The following is a 24,261-nucleotide window of genomic DNA, read 5'->3' on the forward strand; positions in this document are numbered from 1 at the left end:
ACATAAAACAAGTTGCACAGAACAAAGAAAACCAATCTGAATTATGAGTAGGGAAATCTGCTACTGAAGTAGAGTTTCAGAGGGATACTCCGTGGAGGGATACTACAAAAGAAGTGGTAAGGAAAGAAAGGGAACAGCACAACCAAAGGTGGTTCTACCCTCCAGCTCTTCACATGTATAACAAAGAAATGCTCCTTAGGTGAGACCAAGCAGTCCAGCATGACAGTGTTAAACTAACCTAAGCTTGGAAACAGAAACCAGAAATATTACTCACCTCCAGCAATTGAGCCCAAAGTGAACCTGTAAGCGGACTCAGCTACCTGGAGCCAGATAGGCCTGCCTAACTCTCCATAAGATTGCTGTGAGGAACAGAAAAGAAAAAAAAATGCTTAAAATCTGCATGGAAAAACAAAGATGTCTGTGAACTGACTTTGATGATGTTGGAGAAATAATCTGATAAAAATTGGTAGCTTTATGTTAGGGAGAAAAAAAATGAAAATGCTGTATAACCTCCACTGTGGTTAATGAACGAAACACATTTTTCAAATATTCCTTTCATAAAATATTTTCCTTACATATTCCTAGTATAACTGAAACAACTATGGTCAAGAAAAAGTAGACAGAAAGTCAAATCAACTTTGCTACTTTCTATTCAGTTGCCTTTGACTTTGTAAGGCATGGAATCTCCTCTTGGCTCAAATAAAATCCAGTATCTCAAAAGCAATTCAGTATCTCACAGACACAATCTACCAGCACAGGATGTATTTTAACATTACATATATATTAATACATAGCATAAGGATGACATTTCATGTCTTCAAAACAAGGATAACAATTATTCCCCAAAGTATTCCCCACAAGAGTTTTTCAGGCAGTTGATAATTTACAGACACAATGATGACCGTGCTCACTTCAACCACATATGCTACCACAAATTTATCAGTGTTTTAAATAAATACAAGACCATGCAGACAATATTTGCAAAGACTCATACTATTAGATGGTTATCAGAAACAAGGTAACTGGTAAACAAGATGTAAACGTTCATAAACTTGCACTGCGAAGTATGCAAGAAGGCCATAAATAAGGGAATCAGAGAAGAATTTACAATACGCAGTATAAACTGTCTAGGTTACATAAGTGGTCAAGATACTGACTGTTAAATTCCAAATTAAAGGAGGTACTAAAGCCCATCTCCCAAACACAAACCTGTTTTGCTTAGAAGCCCCTTGTATCATTAGCAGATGCGCTCCTAACAGCACAGCTGGAATATATAACAGACCTTAGACTGCTACAGGAGCCTTTGCTTTGATGTATATTATGAGTTATCCACGAAGATTACCACATGCACATTTCACAGCTAACTCATCAAGGCTACTTAGTTAACTAAGTAACACTCAGCTTACTGAAGCTCTGGGAAGTGGAACGGCCTCAGAAAGACCACATGTGTCTCACAGTAAGCTACTCTGGTTGGATGACATTGGATGTGCAAAGACCTGACTCTGCTCCATAAAGTTGCACCGTATGTGCACAACACAGGGCAAAAGCCTATGAGATTAAGATGGGATCATTACCTATAAAAAAAATCAATTATATTTTATACATTTTTTCCAATTACGTTTTATACATTTTTCCCACAGAAGAAAAAGATACAGCTACCACCATTTCCTTCCACAAGACATTTTCCTCCCCCAACAATGCAGCTTAACAGAGAAGAACAGAGAAATTCTGCATAGCATCAAACTTCTAAACTGCACATATGTACCAGCATGAAAAAGCATAAATCAAACATATTGCCTTTACAAGCAAATAGAATCAATACAGGAATATCAGTTTTGATTAATGTAAATAAAAGACACATGCAACAATACCACCCCAAAAAGGCTTAGAAACAGGACTGGTTCTTCATTCTACATAAACTTTCTCTTAGTGCAGCACACCTGCTTCCTTTTAACTGCTTTAAGTTTATTCATTTTCTTCTAAGCTCCAGAGTTATCATCAAAATCCAGTCATTACACTCAGACATAAATCTTAATGAATATGCCACTGGATGTTAAAAATCAAATTCTTTGTGAAGGAAATGGTACTTCTGTATTATTAAATAAGTGTCCACAAAGTTTGCAGTTTACTTGTGTGTTCAGATGGATATGTAAATGAATGTAATTAATGCTATAGCTTTCAAATCATGAATATTTATAAACAGAAAATTACTGTAGCTGTCATCCTCATAGGATATTCAGCTGCTAGGCTTTAAGAAAATCTTACACAACAAAACAATTGACAATAAAGTAAACATGGTTGAAAGCAGGCTAATTTCCATTTCCACCAAATCTACAAAGACAGACGTAAAAATTTAGATTTTCCTTTAAGAAGGAATTTTAAAATCCCATAAAAGTGGATACAGACTTGTTTTCATCTTCCAGGGACAGCTGGACCCCACTGGATGGATACTCTTTCTTCCAAAAGGGACCTCTTTCATTTTATCAATACAGTTAGCCTAGGATATTTTACCAATACAGTTAACTTAGGATAAGGGCTAGTAAAAGACTGTTGTAAAATAAAGAAAACTAAATTACTTTGCTTTCTGCTGTGCATTCTTCACAAAGAATGTAGAATAGGATGAAAATATAATGTATTACTCCAGAAGTATGAAGACTATATTCTGTTCTAGCAGTGTGAAACTCATTTGTAACAGTATCAAGCTACAAAGGTAATTATGAGGTGTAAAACAAAGCAAGTTAATATCTTGTCTACTCAGAAAGGTGAGTGCCACAAAGACCAATTAAAACCAAAGTTGGCAGTTCAGAATGTAATTACAAAACATCATCAAAAATATTTCTTATTACTACAGATAAACTTTGTATACAAATTTCTGCGTCAATCCATTCCATCATTCTTGTCTTGAGGAATCCAGGAGGCTGTTACCATTAAGTAGGTTTTGGACTCTTATTTCATTAGCTCAGACATGCCTAATCACCTAATAATACACACACTAAATTTGGTAGTGGATCTAACTGCTTAAAGGAACCTCTTTGCAATATGCATAAAAAGTGAGCTGAGAAGTAAAACGCTTTTATAAATGCAAGTTTTCATTTTCAGGCAGACTCCTAGGACCTCTCATTCACCCACAAACACCAGACATTCACGTGGTGAACAAGGCATGGGTGAATTTGTCACTGCATTTCAGACCACCCTGCAGCAGTACTGTCACTGGCATCACAGGGGAGAGAACCTGGATTCCACTTTATGGGAGACAGTGTGACTTGGAATGGCTGACAGTTATTACTGCCAGCTGCATGATCTCCTGCCCCAACATCCCAGACGGCTGAGCTATTGGGAATCAGTTACTGAATCACTGCAATTCAGGAGCAGCATATTAATGCAACTCATCTCCAGCATCAGGTTACCACAAATGCTGAGCTGTAAGACGTAGCTGCTCAGCTCCTGATTCCTAAGCCACTCGGCTGTCTGCATGTCCAGCAAGGTGTGGGCAGCTGGGAGCAGAACCTGGCCCAAGCTGCGCTATGCCCACTTCGGAATCAGAACCCTTGGAGGTCTTGATAGGGACCACATAAAATCTTAACACAGACTAAAAGAGAGAGAACTGAAGTTGTTTAGACATCGCAAGAAGATGGGAACCTTCAGGATGATAAATTATGTTTATCTACTGACTATACAAAGATGTATTTAGTCAGAACTGTGGGATATGCTCATATCTAAAGAATTAGATATCCTACTTCATTTGTATATTACAGAGAGAAAGATGATGTGGAGATATCCTTGTAGCAAAATGCATTTGTTCAGGTGAACACTATCATATTTTCTTGTAAAGTTTACTCAAGAACGTACAGCTCTGTGTGAAACTGTCATTTCTCATGAAGTTCAAACAGTAAAAATAAATAAAACATTGCCTATCAGAAGCTTTTAAGAGCAGATACTATTTTTTTTGTTTTGCAAAATAAACACTAAAGTGCAACTGGCCTATGTATTTTACGACTATGCAACCATGGAATTCACCACGTATGCTTGTCTTCCTTGCTGAATCTGCTGTGTAACCATTTCAAGGATTTTCTTGAGGGCATTATTATCTTTAAGTTATTAGCAGCTGAATTCATTCCCCCTGAACCACTCTCATGAGAACAGCTACCTACAAAATGCTCCGGAAAAAGGATTTCCCTAGAATATATGTGGAATGAAACAGAATATTTCTATTAGCAACACAGTAGATGCCCCATTATGTTGTGAGCTTCAATATTAGCATTACTTCAGATTCAGTCTAAGAGGAAGGTTAAGGTACAATTTAATTCACAACTAGTTCACAACATTAGACAGATCTGCTTGCAAAAGATAAACTCTCAGATTATATGTTGAACTAAAAATACAATGAAGATAAGCTCCCAAAATCTAGATTTATTTTTAACACAAACTTGCAAGCTCTGCTACTGAAAAGTGAGAAGTAGGGTACCCAGTGACTGTGGTGGAAAGTCCAAACATAAAGCTAAACACCTGCATAATGTTCAGTCCTGAAATTTCATTTCTCATAGTTGTAAAAACAGCCATTGAACTAAGAAAAATATTATCTTCAAAATAGCACAGTCTGGGATTCTTACGCTGTACTACACATTTATATGTTTAACAAGGAAACAAACTATGATAAAAGCAAAGCTAGCAAACATGAATGTAAGAGTCTGGTGAAATAGAGGCTTAACATTCTACTGCGATATTTTTCATCTTCTATTCTACTCCTTTCATTACTCCCAATAAATTTGAGTTCCCTTACTACTGTCTAGGTCAGACAGCTAATAAGTACAGTAAAATTCAATGATCATTTTAGAAAAATAGTTACACAAATAATTTCATTCTTTTTTAAAAAAATAATATATTTATAAGCCTTGCATTTAATATTTATATTTTTTACTAGCTAAGAATAATTTTATAATTACAGAGTTAGATTACCTAGTGAAGTGAAAAGCCCTGCAGGAGTTAACAAAGAATTCACAGCACGGAATCCAAGTATCTATACACACTCATATCTAAAAGGCCATCCTTGAATACGACTTCTAATATCTTGTTTAAACATATACTTAATAGTCTGCCCTATTTCTGTCCTTATAACAATAATCACAGTATGTTTCACTTGTTAGGAATCTGTTTGAAGTGCATTAATCTTATTTTTCATAAGCAAGTACATGTAAACATCCACTTAACTTCAACAATTCTATTGTATATATGATTTCTGCCTACCTGCCTCTGGAGTTCTGCCAAGTTGTAAGGTAATGCACCTTCAGCCAACGGCGCTATTCTCTCAATATCTGCCAAAGTTAAGCGCCTTTACACAAGACAGAGAAAAGCAAATTACTGTTAAACATCAAACGTATTCATTGCAGTATTCCTGGCCACACCCAACAGAATACATCCTGAGTTCAAAGCAAACACCCATCATACTTGAATGCACATCTAAGAAGTCTGCTACACTGCTGTAAAGAACCCTTAGAGTCAGAATGGCATTCTCTTCTTGAAGCTCACAAGTGGAGATAAAGGAAGCCTGGGTTATTCAGCAGCATGTTCTTGATTATGAGTAATAAAGGATACAATACACAAATTAATCTATTTCTAGGTATTCCTATCTAAGGTTTCACATGCATTAAAGACCCATGCAAAGCTTCATCAATACTTGAAGTTAACAATACCAGCCTATAGCAGCCTTTTGGGACTACTATAATGTATTTTGCTATTTTATATGTATACCTACAATATAACAATAATTGTGCTTGATGTACACAGTTCACTTACAAACCACATGCATTCACAAAAGTTTACATGGAACACTTTACTGTGATGACGTACAGTGGAAACACATGACTTTAAAATGAAAATGTAGTTTTCACACAGAAAACAGCAAAATAATGAATGTAAATGATAAAATTATTATGTTACCCAGTAACACTGTACAAATCCGCAAGTTGGTAGAGAATATCTATTTCCAGTGGTGTAACTTGCCCAAATCGGATTGCAGAGTGGGTAAATTCCTCTGGATTTAAAGGGAAAGAGAAATGAAGTAATTGTGGTGTTTGTCAAATTTTCTTGTTGAAGCTATTTGTGGGCATTTAAAATTACAAAAATGATATCTATCACCAAGAAATGAAAGACATAACGCAAAGGGAAAAGATATCTTTAGGAGAACATCTGTCTTGAAACAGGCCTTTTCAACACAGAGCCACTCCAGCTCCACAACTCTGATTTATGGTAAGAATTCATCAAAGTCAACAAAAATCCTCATATTAGCAAGGTTAATAAAACCACACCCACAATTTGTCATTCTTATTTCTGAAGTTCTACAAAAGAGAACAGAACAGATAACGGTCCATTATTCACAGCTTTAAGGGCAACTGACTCATCTATTGCCATCATGTCCACATTTCTTTCTCTGCTAGCTCTGAATGACCTCAAGCTTAGGTACTAATCTAGCTGAATTACATGACATGTTCATGACATAACTGCCAAGCCACAGTAAATACATCTGAGCAGTGAAAACACAGTAGCTTTTTCTCCCAATGCAAATACAAGCAAGATGTATATATGCATCTGTATAAAAAAACATTGTTAGGTAATTTGTTGGCACAATTTTGAGGATGAGGACAAGCATTTTATGCTTTCTTTTAGGGACAAAGGCACACGGAGCATAAGAACATAAGACAAACAAAGAAAAGCAAAGGAACTGAGTATGCTTTTTACTACACACAGGCTTGGCTGATCCCATCCATAGAGGTAATAAAATCAGTGATAAAATCTGTCATAAAATTACTACAAAAGCCATCCACACATGCCTGTGGCAAGACTGAAATATGGTAACCTTTCATATGCACGTGGATTAATGATGTCATAACAGAAACGAACTATAGATTAAATTACCCAGACAAGTAAGCACTAAGAACTTATACATTATTACCATTTTTCTAAAAAAGATTTAATCATGGATTAAGTAACTAGGGCCAAAACAACATGAAGATTATTGATGATGGATTTTCAAACTTAACCCATTCTATCACATTCCCTAGGAATTTTCTATCTCTAAGCAACCCTGCATCCCTTTCCAGGAGTGGTAAAACCCTCAATAATATACTGACTTAGAGCTATCCATTCAAACTAATAAGGGCAACATGGTTCCTGCCAGAATCCCAATTCTTCTCTTCAATGAGCCAGCTGAAACTCATTAACAACCTGAGAATGAAAATCACCTTTTAAACACTTCCACAGTAGCCCTAAGCTTGCATACTATTGCAGCTTTAGATTTGCCTCAACCCATATGCAACACCAGGTCACAAATTCTCCACTAATTGGACAAAAACTAAAAAATTAATAAAATTTAGGAAATATACTTTACCTTTCGTGACTTCAACATCTTTTCTTGTACCTGCTATATTACTGTATATCTTCCTAACAAGATCCATGTTATTCAGAAGGGCATTAAATGCATTGAAATAGGAGAAGCTGACCTGATGTGAAATGGTTCCACCAGCTACCTTTAAAAATGAAATTAATGCAATTAAGTGTCTTAAGCCCTTTTACAACATCTTATTACAAATTACAGAAATATCCATTTGGGCAAATAAGGAAAGAATTAAAGATATCTTTTAATTCCTATAATTTTAAGATATTTTTAATAGAAATATGAAGGGAAAATTATTAGACAGGTTACTATCTTTTGGTAAAAACTGAACATTAGGAAACAATCAGGAGATAATCATATAAGTAGATTATTATTCAATTTATCTGATATGTTAAATGTGTCACTGAGTATTTTTGTAATACTATTTCTAATAGAGAAATGTATGTAGATGCTACTTTAGATAAACGCGCTAACTGACTTCTTACATCACATACAGCAGTGACCATTTATTTTAAAGCCTAAAGTTAGTAGTTACTATAAATTTTACGGAAGATGGTATGCTTTATTAGTTAGGCTAGGCAAGATTTATAGGTAAAATATTAAGAGAAAATATATCACTTTATATTTCATATAACTTTCATTCTTATATACTTTTGAATACTATATACTTTTGGTTTATAGCTTTCATGTCATTACTTTACCTACAGATCTTGCCAGACTATCACAGCTGTAACCATTCTACCTCTAGAATTTACAAACTGATGTTCCAAATTCTGATCTGAAAAAGAAAAGAATGTAAGAGTATATAAAGGAAAAAACTGTAAGCAGTCTCCACTTTTTGAGATCTCTCGTATATTTAAATAATTAGACACTTTTGTCCTAAAGTTCTGTTGGCACAGAACGTCCTTTCTGTGCCAAGTACAGTTTGCCCTGCTTTAGTGGAAAGTGTAGTGGACCAATTCAAATTGTTTCCAACAGCACTTTAGGCATGTAAACCAGACTGAGAAATGTTCTCCTGACCGCAGCCAAGGAGTGCTGCCATGTTTCACTTGCCCACCCTGTTATGAAGGTGATAATCTCTTGCATCAAGGCAGTAATAAACAGGTAGATGAAGACAAAGTGGGAGAGAAGTAGTAATATCTTAAATCATTCCACTTATTACATGCTGAAATAAAGGCACATTTCTTTACACTTACTGAAACTAAATTTTCTTCCACAAATGGAGTTAGCATATGCGAGCGAAGGGTTACCATGATGTCATTGAAGTCCAGCCCAGTTATCATACCACTTTTATTCTTGTCCTTTAATGCAAAGGCTTGTCTTGCATGTTCTGACTGCAGCTCCTAGAACCAATATTCAGAAATAGCAGATTAGAAGTAAATTCTGTAATTCACTGTTCACAAAACTCTCACTAATTTAACATTCTTACAGCTTGACTCAATACGTCCGTGCACGCAGACCACAGCACAACTGCAGGTTAAGCTTAAAGGCCAGGTCAACTAAAATAACAGATTCATTCCGCTGCCAAGGAAAAGCCTCCAATCAACTGTAAGGAAATATGCACTTTCACTAAATTTTTTGAGAAACAAAATTCACGTACCCATGCCCTGTCTGATATCTATTGCTTTATTAAATACTTAACTGCTAGAGAAACTTCTGATATTGATCTTAAAGCGAGCTGATCTCTTACACATCCAAGTTGAAATACGACTGTGTTATTATGAACTAACTCATTGAAAAGCACTTGAAAGTAAACGAGAGGACAGTGAAAATTATATAATACAGATTTAGATTGCCCCCAACAGCTACCTCCCATAATGTCAAAAATAGTTGCTCATTTCAGGCAATTTAAAGCTACTATATAATCTGTAAAAAACTTCATATAAAGCACACTGCAGTAACCCAACCTCAAGATAACAATGATGGTCATAAATTCTATGTCCCGAAAAAGTTGTTTCCTCCTATTCAAGCAAACAATAAAGCACATTCAGCTGTCATTCACACCTCTAGAAGCAGCTAATATAATAACCACGTTCTGACAGACAATAAGAAGAGGGCAAACTATCTAGCTTGTATCACCTTTACAGTAATTTCTCAAGTCTTATAACCTCAAGATGAAGGTTTTCTAGATCAGGGTGCAACAAGCCTGCTCTGATCCAAGTCCCAAAAACCACACAATGCTGTTAGACCAAATAAGGAAACCAACCTAATCTTAAAGAAGGGACAATATCCAACTTGTGTTCATACTGAAATTACTGCAGCTCACGCCACCTTTTCCCTATGAAGGGCTTTTATTATATAATGACAGTAAGAGGTTGCTGTACCTTACGTGACAGTATCTTGGAACAATAAACTAAAAACAGAATAGATATTTATCACTTTGCTCTGGGTTCCCAACAAAAAGATTCTTCTCACTAGCAATCTCTTTTTTTCCACACTAGAGTCCCAAACTTGTGCCTGGAATAACTTGAAATATGTAGTATCAAATGCAGGACAGTTTATTCCTTGAAAGTAACAACAAGTTATACCACAGCCTTGAAGGACTGTGCCAAACTCCAGTATTTCTATTCACAATATAGGCTACAGATTCTATCTGGTCAGACGTGTTTTTCTGGCATCTGCTCCAGATCTAGATACAGCTCAGCACAGGAAAGACATGGACTGTTGGAGTAGGTCCACAAGAGGGCCACAAAATTGATCAGAGGGATGGAACATGTCTCTTGTGAAGAAAGCGTAAGGGAGCTGGGGTTGTTCAGCCCAGAGAAGAGAAGGCTCCAGGGAGACCCTTATTATGGCCTGTCAGTACCTAAAAGGGGCCTATAAGAAAGATGGGGACAGACTTCTCAGTAGAACTTGCTGCGACAGGACAAGGGGTAATGGTTTTAAGCTGAAAGAGAGTAAATTTATATTACATATAAGGAAGTAATTTTTTACAATGAGGGTGGGAAACACTGGAGGCTGCCCAGGGAGGTGGTGAATGCCCCATCCCTGGAAATGTTCAAGGTCAGGTTGGATGGGGCTCTGAGCAATCTGATCCTGCTGAAGATGTCCCTGCTTATTGCAGGGGGCTGGACTAGATGACCTTTAAAGGTCTCTTCCAACCCAAACCATTCTATGATTTTATGGTCTATTTTTATCCTGGACAATAATTACAGATTATATTAAAGCACATCTATCATTCCTTACTTTTAAGGCAGTATGTCCAAAACTATTTTGTACCAAAACCAGATCTGGAAGTATATAATCTACTTTTTTTTCAGATCTACTATACAGAAAACTGTAAGTAATACCATGAGGTGATCACTGCACGATAATTTATAAAGTTCAGTACAGTTATCTACAATTACCCTTTCTCGTTAATTACAATGTACATTTCTCCTACTGTCCTTTTCTCCTTTATAACTGATGTCTTCCTTTACTTCCTTCTAGTATAATGCTCAATTAATAATACGTTTTTACTGTACATTTTTGGCTTAGCACAAAGTTCAGTTTTAGGAGTGAAAGCCTTTAAAGCCTCCCTAGAGGGTACTTCAGAAACATTCCAGGAAAGCAGATTTGCCTCCTGTGAAGCTGGCTGCATTAAAGACCAAACTCCCAATACATGTGTGGTAGCATACATGCCAGTGAGAGCAAAAAAGGGTATTAGGATAACATTTATAAAACTAGAAGAATTGTTAAAGAAGCTAAAGCCTTTATATGGGGAGTTACATGGTTAATAACAACTGGTTATATAAAGGATGCAATCTTTCTCTGGTAGAGGTTAGTTTTGCTACTAAATTCCTATGACAAAAGAAGTAGACCCTCAACTCAGTTTAACAACAATCAGTAAAATGGCTAATTTTATAAACAGTATATATAGTCCCATTCTTTTGTAGGATGGTATTAAAGTACAATGAGTACACACTGCTTACAGAGCTTGTATAGAGAAATAACAGATCATCACAACTCTCAGGATTAGTATCGCATAATGATATCACTACTGGAATAAGACCAAATTTTTTTAATGGCATTAGAGTATTATTAGAAGTGAAAATGAATTTCAGTTCTGCTTTGGAAGAAGGTTATTAACTGACCTGAAGAAACTGAGTGAACTCTGAATAGTTAAGATGCTTCTTCCTGTTATGTCCAAAATGCAGTCGAATGAACTCACAGTCCCAGTTGAAGGGGATTTGAAGATGAATAAGAGTTTGCTCAAATATTTCTTTGACATTTGCTTTGGGGGAGGGAAAAACAACAAGTAAGCTTTGGGGTACAGTAAGTCTACAAACATTCCATGAAGGATACAAATAAGTGATGTTTTAAGCAGTGTTTAAGAAGTGTTTTAGTTTGTTAAGAATAATTGCTAACTGAACCTTTAGAGACCTGTGTAAGAACATATTTGCAACACAACGTGATACTTTCTGTATTACTGCATAAAACCTTGGAGTGAGTGTTTTATTTAGTTTTAATTAAGAAGCAATTTCCTTCTTATACGACAAATAAGAGCTATTTTGCATTCTGATATAAAAATCAATAGTGGTTCCCTGTCTTTGCTAGAAGTCAAATTAAGCCCTTTCTCAAGAGCACGAATAACTGCACTACAATCTCACACAGTATTTGTCATACTAAGTATGGTTTGATTGAAACTTGATTATTACAATCACACTGTCTGAATATGTCTATTGAAGATAGGTATAAGAAATGCCATCTAAAACATATCATTAACTCAGCAGAAAGCACCTTATTAAAAGCTTTTGATAAGGCCTTAGCACAAAAATCAAATCCTATAAAACATAATTGGTAGTCTCAGTTATTAAAATGTTTTAAGATAAGTGAAGATAGAGATGTCCTCTTTTAAACGAAGTAAAGAAAAAAACCATCATTTCAGAATATGGAATTCTCCGTATGTATACTGTACAACTGAAACCTCAGTGCCAGATGTATTATCTGAATTCAGTCAAAAACCTCATCTGCAAAAAAGGATGCATTATTCATACACGGCATTGTCATGCCATAAAACAAGCCTGCTTCTTGTGCAGATTATCCAACCACACAAACAGTATAACTGAACACCTATCCATATTATGTGAAGACTTTCCAAAATCTACCTCAAAGTAATCAAATTGATTTATCAACTAACCTATAACCTGTTAACAACCAAAATAAAATGTGGCATATAGCTTATATTTAGAATAAAGTACAAAATATTTAAGCTGGAAACACACCTCTTCTTTTATGTTTAAATAGTTCTTCTAAGGGATAAAATGCAATGAGAAGAACTTTAATATCATTTGATAATTCCATTGAGAGCTATTTACTTGGAGTAAACATGTTGCTTTCACTATGTTAAAGGACTATTTGATTCATTCATTCCTTCAATTCTACAGCCATTCTACTCATTCTACATCTAATCTAGGTAAATCACTATGTGGTTTTATCTTTTCAATGAGGAAAGGAAGAGGACTGTTCAGAACAAATCTGTCTCACAATGGGGACACACAAAGCAGGATTCCTTGGCTAGATCACCTGCTTCACAGTTAGTTTGAGATTATGTATTCAAAGGGCAGATTATAGCTAGTAAGTGACTTAACTGTAATTTAGCCCTTACTTAAAGGTCAAGCATAGACGACAGTCAAAAAACTGCAATTTAAACCACAGTTTCCACCACGCCAGCTGTTGGTTAAGAAAATTATAAACCACCCAATATATAGTGCTAAACTATTTTACTTTGCCATACTTCCACTGAAAGTTTTGTCTGTAGTAGATTTATTGATCATCACTACAGATCAAGAAACCAGGAAATTTAAATTCCCCACCTACCACTGGTCCACTGCAGCTTCTGTTCAAACTACCTAGAAACTTTGTCATGTACTACAAACTCAAACAGATCAGTGCAGCTCACTGCTGAGCTTGTCACGTGGCACTGAGCTCTGAATGGAACAGAGGACAGGTCTGCTTAGTCCAATCTATTGGCTTGGCTACTGATGCACAAACAGGGTGCCGGCCAGTGACCACCAACACGTCTGTAACACACATCAAGTTCTCCTAATGAAAACTTAGGAAAGAATATGCTGAAGCAGCCATGAAATTTAAAATTTTACTTCCAATTCTTTCCAATGATTGCTTCTTTTAAACTTAGAGAAAGGTTAAAAGAATCCTCATGTTTTTGTTATAAGAAATTATTCCTACATGTTCATATGGAAAAAAAATTCAATTATTTTTAATGAGACTTAAGCTCCTGGACTTTTCATAACCCTCATTCAAACACGTAATTGCATTCTACTTAAAAAAGCAAGAATCAATTTCCCACTCTATTGATTTTTCCGTCCTAAAAACATTTACAACTAGTTGTCAACACATCACAAGTCAAGATTCTTCAGCACATGAAAATAATACTGGTAAATTAATTAATACATTTATATTCAGTAGTCAAGTGTATAGGTACTTGGAGAATCCCAGTAAGGGCTAATCAACTTTACAAAACGGCATCCAGATTAGCCTGGTGCTTCTCTGAAAATTGAGGTGCCTTATCCATTCTTCTTCCACAGGCAATCACTCACCATCAGTAATAGACACTGCATATATTACAGTAGTCTGGGTTTAAGGATATGCTGTTGAATCTAATGCCAAATTAATTCCATGTTGGGTTTGTTTATGAAACACTTGGGGTACAGGAGCAAAACTGTGTACCTGTTGTGAATAACTGACACAGTTAAAACCACTGAAACCCTAAATGAAATTTTCCAAAGCCATTTGAGATTCTCAAATATCTCTAGATAAGCACTAAAATTTACTACTTCTGCCCAAGAGTAGCAATGCTTTCTTCATAATATCTCTTTAATCCAATTTCGTTGGCTATTCTCTTACATTAAAGGAAATAGCCGTCACCACAACTAAGAACTTGTGTGATGAGAACCAGCAAATGGACAATCACATTTCAGAAATTATACATAATATGATCATTGCCTACACTTTCACCACTTTGAATTATGATCAAACGTCTTTTTTTTTTTTTTTTTTTTTTTTTCCCCACAGTAGAAGCAAGGCGCTGACAACAAAGAAAAAAGGTAATATTAAGGTACAGTCGCTGGGGGGGGGGGGAGGTTGCTTTTTTTCATCATCTCACTCAGTCAAAAACCAGTAATGCTTCTAAATTAAGATAAACTACAAGTACTTCAGATTTCCAACAGAGCTATTCTGCAGGGGGCAAACAGCAAATTATTTTTAAACCCTTTCATTTTAGGATGACATTTTACAGAATGCATTCACTGTCCCTGTCAATACATGTTGCTCATTTACTAATGTCTTCTCCTACTCTTTGCTCACCTTTCCACAGTGGAATTCTTTCCTACCGAGCTGATAACTTTCTTTCCAGACTTATAGCAATGCATTTTCTTCTCAGATAGGCATACAAGTCAGCAGCCTGATAACATACTCAACTTACCATCAGCCCCAGGAACAATAAACCCACTCCTCTAGTGCACTAGTACATTACCTCCAAGGCGACATGCATTCTCTCAAGATTGCTTCAGAATTTCCCCACCCAATCATTTTAAACAAATTATAGATGCCTGTAGCAGCTATCTGCAGGCAGCACACACATGTCTGGCTCAACCTCCATCAAACATCATTATCTATCGGGCACAGAAAAACGATATAAGAAAAACAAAGTTTTAAAGCAATACTGAATTTCACAGAAGGAGGAAGAATACTTTACGTTATAAACACTATGATGTCCTGCTGATGGCCCGCGGTGAGGATGAGCTCAGTACCCCAAGTAAGCCTTGAGTTAGTACCTATTATTTATTTTGACTTATCGGCTCACCAAGATGCAAAGGGAAAACCTCACAAAACCCCAGTGCTGTCCGCCTGCTAACAGTTTGCCATTCCCTCCCACCAGTGATAGAACATCAATCACACTTGTCAGAGACACAAAAATATAAATGTGATCATTTTAAGTACTAAGGTAAGTTTGCTAAAGGTTGGTTGTTTTAAAAGGGCTCCTTTTTATAAAATGCCTACTCAGTCATCTACAGTCCCATTTGTACATGTTTCAGCCTTAACGCACACAATGCATTTTAATGTATTCTGTGTTGCTATTTTTCACTATTTCTGGTAACAGCAAATCCTATGTATTTGCACTTTCAAGCATAAAACTAAAAAATCACAGTTAAAGGCAAAAAGACTTTTTTTGTAGCACCTGATGCAACAGAATTATATTGAGTGATCCAAATGTAAATAATACAATAATTACTCTGATGTGAGAGCAAAACAACTAGTGGCAGGAAAAGTGAGAAAGCTTAACTAGAAATAGTTACACTGAATTTCATAATCATATTTTGAAAGGATTAGTGATTCTGTTTACGGTTAAGATTAGTGACAGCCATAACAACAAATTGTCAATACAGATCATTTTATTGCAGAGTTCTCCTTTTCCATCCCCTCCTGCTGATCTATGGTTTTGAACTTAATACTATATTATTATTATAAAAAGTAAGGAGGAGGTCCCATCCTGCACTACTCACTAGTGTTTAAAACTGTGGTTTAAACCTGAAAGAATCATACAACAGGAATGAAACAAACAAGAAACAGAAAAAAAAAAAAATGAGGACAAAAGAAAGTCATAACATACAGTGATGATTCCTACATTATCTGCACATGTTAAGCAAAAGACATATTGAAAACAGGCAACTAATATATGGCAACCAGGAAGCCAAGAAAAACAACAGTTCTAGTTTAAAGCATCCTCAATAAAAAATGGTGTTTTTCTTATATCCTCACATCTGTAGCCATGTGATTATGAGATATTTTCTGTTTACATTTTAAAAGGCTTCTAGCCTTTATGCTAGTTGCAAATAATACTTTTTAAGGAGCAGAACCCTCAAGATAAACCCAAATCCTGGCACTTTCAATCCAACTGCTCTCTTGGAAATGGTAGAGGAGCGAGTACTAGGAGTGACCTGTGTCTCCTGAAAAATAATACGCAAAGGCAAAGAGCTATAACATTTATTTTACTCCTTCTCAATCACCTTCTTCCAGTGTTCTCAAACTCTATGTCCTGATGAAGATAAATCTGAACTTTCTTTCCCAGATCAAAATTTGTTACTGTATGTGCAACTTCTAAAACTATTACACTGATGTTTATAATTTCAGTTCACCAATATCAAGGCAACCTTCACATAGCTGCATTACTAGGCAGCCATTCCCCTTACTTCCTCCAGTGTCTTTAAAGAAGAGGCAATTATATTCTGCAAAATATTTTTAATTAGATGTTGAGCTGCAGGATGTTTTTTAAAAGCCTAATGTTCAGCTCCACAAATATTTTCCAATTATCTCCAAAATAAAGTAAAAAGTCTGGATACAGAAGAATCATGAAGGCAGTAAAATTGTTTCAAAATCTCATTATTCTAGCTCTATCTTTCTAACCATACCAGCATGTGTACTTAACTAAAAATGTGTTTCTGAAATTGTCTGGTTTATCAGAGAATGGATTTCTTTGTGGTAACTCTACGAGGAAGAACAGCTGGAAAAAGCCTTGAAATTGTACATTCCAATTAAAAGTGATACAGCCCAGATTATTGTATAGTTTGCTGAAGGGATAAATTACAGAGAATCCTCTTACTTCCAGTTAGACAGCCCATTTCTGAGAGAACTTTCAGGGATAGTCACAGACTTCATCTTTTGATCACAGTAAGGATTATCTGCTTCAATATCGAAGGAAACCAAATAGCTTGAGCAGATTTAATATTCAAGTTTGCTTTAACCTGAATTCAGATCAAAAGACCTTCACTGAATAGCCATTAAAGGAAGCTTCCTCAGTGCAACAGCATTAATTTTATGCAGCATTTTTAAATATTTCACTCATGTTAAGTAGCTTAATCTGTTACATCCCGTGATCAAAAAAGCACAGTGGTTGTCAGTCTTCTCTGGCTACCGACAGCAACCCAGAACAAGAAAGACAATGCATAAAAAGAAAAAAAATCACTTCTCTTTATCAGCTTCAGCAGTTACCTTTTAAATATTTCATAGCTAAAGCAACATTGTAAGGGCTTATCAGTAGTGCATTTCCCATAAAATATTCACCTAGGAACCATTTATGAAGATGGACTAGCACTTGATCAAGAAAAGAAATGTTTTTTTCCTGTTTGTCCATGATTAAAAAGTAATTTAAACCACACTGTCCCTTATATCAATGGACTATTAAAATAGTAATTTCATTGCTTTTTATTCACCAAGCTGGCAGCAAGTCCAGTGTGGCTGAAAAATGTAAAGAGTACTGAGTAGGCTGTACAGTTTCCTCATACAAAGCAGGTCTAATTTCATGTTCTTGCAATGGACCCACTATACAAATATTGCAGTATACTATCTGCACATTCATGGCAGTCATTCATACAGGATTTCTGGATACCCCAAACTTCCAGAAAAAAATGCCCGAGAGCAATAAGAAAATAGATGACATAGATGTGACAGAAGGCTTCCTGTTTCAACAATCCAAATTAACATATGATATTGCAGAGACAAAGACAAAGACACAGATCATCATAGCACAGCTGACAAATATTTCTACCAAATAGTTTCTCCCTCTTCCATTTCTGAACTTATAAGACAAAGGTTCTTCTGTAATACAACTTCAATAGTCTCCTCATTGGAGAATTGGAAGCTAAACTTTTGAAGAGACAACTGGCAGACTGAAACTAAACAGGACTGCAAGAAGCTAAGGTGCTCAAATATCGTGGGAGTCCATGCCAGTATACAAATCCTAAAAAGGAGATGGGAACCTTTCAAATACAGAGACAGCTCTAAAATCCACAAGTATACTTAACTTTCTCCAGAAAACTGAGAATTTGAGTAGATCAGGATTTTTGAAAATGCCATACAGTCCTACCCCAAATGCTTTTGAGACATTATCTCATGTCAAGCAAGGCCAGTGCTGGGTTCAAGTTATGGCCTAACAGACCCAAGTTGAGTCTGTGTTCCATTCTCCAGCACCTCCAACCCTTGTTCCAGATGCACACTGCAGAAAAAACTCAAGTCAATCCATGCCATCTCTGGCAAGACTTACTGGCTTGAGTTAGCCTTGGAATCAATGCAATCACATCCACAGAGCATTGCATCTGAGCTAGAAAATCTTGACTCACGTTTGCTCCGATAAACAACATGGTTTATCTGCAGACTGGACACATTACTCACTTTTCCTAAAAGAAAGCTGACTCATCTGATAGCAATTCTCACGCCGATTGTCTAAATTTACTCCATTTCAGTATATTTCTAATAACTTAACTTTTAACTTTAAGATCTAATTTTATATATTCTCCTCTTTTTACATGAATCTAAACTCTGTGCCTTTCTGTCTATGTGGTGTAAAAATGAAAAAGTGTAGGACTTATTTATAAAACAGCCTCTGCAGGCCATAAGACCGACTTGGAAATGAACTGCAGTTACCAAATTCTGAACGTGTCATATATCATCATTCACATTCTTCCCATATGCATTAATTTGTATGATACGCTTATGAAGTAGAAATAAGCAGCCCATGTTACAAGAAACAACAGCAAAAAAGCACAAAAAAGCAGCAGTAAACATGGGAACTGTCACACAAAAATATGTACCACTGATACATTACAACATACTACTAGATCTAGTAATGTTTTCAATACAGTTAGTTTTGTAAAAACAATAAATCAAAAGTGAATTTTAAATTCCCTCATTTCCTACTCAGGATATATCAGCCTTACAAAAAAAATTCAGTGAGAAACACATGGAAAAAACTGTGCAATTCTCCATTTTACAGTTTCTCTTGTTTGTGTTTTCTTTTAGCCTCTACTATAATGTCGCGCACATAAAAATAACAAACCTCAGCCTGATTAAGGAATCTGCATACGAGTCGAAATTACTTCTTCATTTACAGAACCAGCTATTTCAAGTGTGTGCATGAGAGCCACAAAGCGCATACCCCTGTTTTGTGAGATTATTTAATATACCATCATTAACATGGTCACAATGATTGCAGTAACTTTCTAATAACTGTGTTTACCAACTTCACCTTAAGTTCTAAAATATTTTCTTTTCAAGATGTTGTGTATCCAAATTGCTTAGTATTTGACCCTTCAGTTAACAATGCAATTTAACAGACATGGTAGAGTCAAGTAGTTTGTTTCCATAAAAAGACCCTTGCTTTTATTTTTTCAACAAGCTGCAACAGTTTTCAGAGGAATGAAATAGTGTAAACAGCAAGTGGTTACAAATCCAAGCGTAGTTTATATTTTCTTTATTGAGAGCTTTATTCTTTTGAATAGAAATAACATTTAATTCTCATTCCATTTTATTAAAATTCTTCGCATTGATTTATCTAATTTTCATAAACATATGAAGTTTTAAAAATAAAACCTTGTCCTCTTTAAACTGCAATGTGAATGAAATTTATTTAGCAACATCATAAAGCAGCATAGTTAGCCTAAAGAATTTTGCCCAATTACTCACTTATGTGATTAAGGAAAAAAAAAAAGTAAAAAGTAAAGGCCATATTTTTGTCCTAATTTTTAAATATATTATCTAGTAGAAAGTTACACTCATAACATCAAGGTGAGATTTGCTCCTCAAGAAATGGAGCACTAAATTAGGAATTAAAAAGATTATACCTCCTTGATGTCTATATTGAGCTCCTACTGTATCTAATGACAATTCTTCAAAGATACGTGGAGCTCCACAACATATTTTAAAAAGTCCTCATCAATGAAGGGTTTCAAAAAGTCCACAGCAGAATTTTCCTCAGGATGACAATGAACAAAACAACATTGTATTAACTATTTCAGGAACATAAAAAAATCTTGTTTCAAGATGACAGAGCAAAATATACTTTGTTTCTGTGTATTTCTTAAGCATGTACCACTCAAAAGAAAAAAAATATTTTACTCATGCGAAGTCTTAGGAAATCAGTACAGCACTGCACAATATGCATTTCTACACACCAATGGTGATGAATGATTATTATGATTTATACTACTGTAATCGCTTCCTTAAACTGTTTTTCTTTAGGTATTCTTACCAAATGTTACTTCTCCATTGCCACTCTTGTCAAATAACTGAAAAGCAACAATAAATATTGCATCTGGAGTGCACAAAACAGATTCAAATGCCAAAAATTCTTGAAAGGAAATCAACCTACAAAGGAAAATACAAAAGTTTTAAAGATTTCAAAAACTATTCACAATGCCAGTGATATCTTGTGCTTGATGCTCTAGAAAAGTGTATGATCCAATTACTAAAATAAAATTCTAATACAAGAAAGCTAAGGCCCTACCTTAGAAACTGAAAAAGTATTTGTTACATTTAAGTAGTTTTTTAACCTTTATGCAATTCAGTTTCCTCCAGTATAAAAGGACTGAATTCTTCATATTCATCAACAACAAAATATAATCCATTCTCACTGAACGCCTACAATTTATTACCTTATAATTACAAATGTAAGCAGACAGCACTTAAAGATCAAGACAAAAACCCACAGAAATTCTACCACCAAGAGATTTACAGAGCTGTCATTGTATTACTAATTCGTATATGTATTTCTAATACGAAAGAAAAGAAAGTCTAATGCAGCTATAGGAATATAATACATGATATATGTATTTTCTTAAAACAGCATATAACATTCATTTAAAAAAACAGGTTCTGGAAAAAAAAAATTTTACTATGTATATAGAAAAAATATTATTCTTCAACTATAACATGAACCACAGAGTCATGTACTTGAGGACGAGAAAGGAAGAAACTATAAGAACATCTGGACATATAGACAGACATGACGAAGGCAGGAGGATTTTGTGTAACAGCAGATCACAAGACTGAGCTCTGTATGGAGGACAGTCGCCATATAGAAAAATGCAACTCAGGATGCTTTAGGAAAGCTGTTTCTGTGCAAGAAAGGAAGCAGCAGTATCCCCAGATATGGTTCCCACAACATCTCTGTCATGTTGCATAGAAATTCAAAATGTATTAACTCAGACTTGAATGTATGCACACCTATCTGTAAGGATAATCATAAATAACTTTTCTGCAGGTAAGTTTTTCAGTTTATTCTCCCTAACAGAAAAAAGGGAATCTAATGCCATATGTAAGAACACCTACAGAAAGATAAGCCCTAAGCCAGGAGAAGATAAAGGATAATTCTGGCACAAGGACAAAATCATATATCCACAAAGATATTTACAGCAGGCATACACTGCGGCCTTTCCAGAATACTGCACACAAAAACTTCAGGTTTTAAGAGCAAACTCCGTTTATTAAAACTATGGTGTGTCTTTATCCTTGTAAAACTAGGAGACTTAGCTTGATGACTCAGAATATTCCATCCTGTTACAAGTTCCTGAGCTCAGTTTACAGAAAAAAACCAATAGGAAATCTATTTTAGCATCAAATAAATCATCAATGGGAATAAGAATTTTAATTACATTTTTTAAACTAAACAAAAAATGTACTATTAAAGTAGATGCTGGTAAAACATAGAATATCGCTGTAGATGGTACATTTTCCTAGAATTTGGTGCTCTTCATAGGATATCATTAGCTCATAGCAATTGCTTCGTACATTGCTTAGAATTAATGAGTCAAGTATAAATTCTGTTCCCTACAGGAAAAAAAAAAACAAGCCACATTATTCCTTAGTTTAACTAGTCTTTCTCTGTGTAAGTACACAGAGAGCAGGATTGAGATATTTTAAACAAAAAGAGGTTATATACTCTAACATTCTTGTGTGTGTGCATTATACAGAAAATAGAGAAAAAAACAGTGATTTTGAAAGGAATTAAAATATGGCAAATACAGAATTATGATACTAATTTATCACACTTTAGCCACAAGAATCAGAGATGTGAGAATGGTTCTTCAGACGCAAAGTCAATTTCATCCAAAGGATGGTCTAACAAAGGGTTAGTATCAGAGAAAATAATTTTAAATTTAATACATTTTCAAATATAGCTCACATACAAGCGTAAACTGGACATGCAAATTAATTCCTAACCAGGAAGCTTTATAACTGACAGAAGCAAGTGATGGTCTCTGTAGAATACATTCTGAACCTGAAAGAAGCCGTCTTCAGAGGTCTCACTTTAACAGTGCCTACAGCAAAAGGAGACAGACATGTTCAATTTCCTTTTCATATATTCAACTTGCAATACCTAAGTACAGGGATATCGCCTGTGATCCTCTGTTATCCATTAGGGCAGAGATAACAGGAGCTGCATTAAACAGAATGACTGAGCTTCCCACCCAATCACTACTTCAAGTATCACCCAGTGAACCCACTGCATTAGAGATTCCATAACAATATCAAATCACTCACCTTTCATTTTATCTGTAATATTTTAAAAAATTTCCTTTCCTGTTATTTTTTCTGTACTGTTATCCTTCAAAAGCACACAAAGTAAGCCGTCTGTTTACAGTTCTCCTCTATCTTTCCTTTCTTCCTACAACTCTTTGCTCTTTTTTCCCCACACAACATAGCCTTTAGACATTATGTATAGTTCTGTTGTGACTATCCATCCTGCGAAACATCAACTCTTTCTTCAGGACTTCTTCTTAAGAACACACTTCCAAATTTTAAGATTGATACGCTGATAAAAAGAGTATCCAGAAACAAGCACTAAAATGAAGAATTTTGAATGACTGCTGTGAAATTTTGAAGGTTTGAAGGGAGAAAAAAAATCTTTGATTTTAAAACTGCAATACCAACTAATGTGAATTGACTCATGTAATTGGGAAGCTGGATTTGGTACACATATAGTCCATTATTCAGAGAGGACACTAATTTAAAAACTAGTGCCTCCGGGCCGAAGACACGGGAATGCTTACAGCATCAGTGAAAGCCTGTTGTATTAAACAGAAAGCAGCCAGGAAAGTTTAGGCCAAACTCTCACTCAGAGCTCATCACCTTAATTTCTCAGAACACGGATTTGTAACATTAAACACTTCGAAAGCGAGCAGTCATCTGTTTTAAGAGCTACCTTACAGAGTTCCACTATAGCAAACCAGGCTTGTGTTGTAGTAATGGGAGAAGGCAATAGCATTCTCGAACAGTTAAGTAAGGATCAAGTTACCATTAGAAAAAAATTAGAAAACATTTTCTTAAATGTATGGCTACAGACAGACAGCTCCAAGTGTGCTTTTTTTCTGAAGTGTCAAACTTAAACCTAAATTAAATAAAAAAACATTAGCGAAGAACAGTTACTGATAACACTTTGAGAATTTATTTGAAGGGCAAGCAAGGCCGAGAGAATACGATAGCTGAGATAAGAATGAAATTTTGTAACAGAATCCAAAGCTTATCAAGGACTTGTGTGATATTGGGTTGTCATTTAACTTATAAACCTATGTACGGAATTGGACTACTAATACTTCCTTGGACTTCATAAAGTAACCGTAAGTCCTTGGAAAGATGTAATGTATTCCAGAATTCAGTTGAAGATTACAATAATTATTCATGCTACAGATTAGGGTCTCTATGCAGACGATTAGTTATTAGAGTCTGGATTTTGATATATTACAGCTCACTACAAATAGAAGAACGCAAATCTAAAAGTAAATAAATAAACCAATGATGATAATGGGGATACAACAAATTCTTTACATTAAATACATATTAGAGATAGATTAAAAAATTTAGGAAAATAAGTTTCAGACAAGTATTGAGACAGACAAACATTTTGCATTGCAAACCATATGGTAATAATTCCCATTCCCACTGTTCACATACAGCAGATAAAGCATACTTACCCTTCTTTTATTATCTCAATTCAAATACTACCCAGATTTAAAAAAAAAAAAAAGAAAAGAAAAAAAACCCCAACAATACAAACTTATACTCACAGGGAAAGCAAGAAAAATTGATGCCTGAACATA

The 24,261-nt window shown here is 35.2% G+C and overlaps 1 protein-coding gene across 1 annotated transcript in view; it reads right to left on the reverse strand.

Annotated features, from left to right (window-relative positions):
- The window catches only part of SLC25A12 (solute carrier family 25 member 12), a 49,773-nt gene that overhangs the window by 18,521 nt on the left and 6,991 nt on the right, over nt 1–24,261 (reverse strand). Inside the window, exons 4-10 of the mRNA XM_054070143.1 lie at nt 20,415–20,530; nt 11,464–11,603; nt 8,587–8,733; nt 7,385–7,523; nt 5,938–6,031; nt 5,245–5,329; nt 275–359 (exon numbers count right to left, since the gene is read on the reverse strand). Of these exons, the coding sequence (XP_053926118.1) occupies nt 275–359; nt 5,245–5,329; nt 5,938–6,031; nt 7,385–7,523; nt 8,587–8,733; nt 11,464–11,603; nt 20,415–20,530 (806 nt within the window). The remainder of the gene's footprint in view (nt 1–274; nt 360–5,244; nt 5,330–5,937; nt 6,032–7,384; nt 7,524–8,586; nt 8,734–11,463; nt 11,604–20,414; nt 20,531–24,261) is intronic.

The sequence above is a fragment of the Cuculus canorus genome, chromosome 6, assembly GCF_017976375.1.
Source record: "Cuculus canorus isolate bCucCan1 chromosome 6, bCucCan1.pri, whole genome shotgun sequence".
Taxonomy (NCBI): domain Eukaryota; kingdom Metazoa; phylum Chordata; class Aves; order Cuculiformes; family Cuculidae; genus Cuculus; species Cuculus canorus.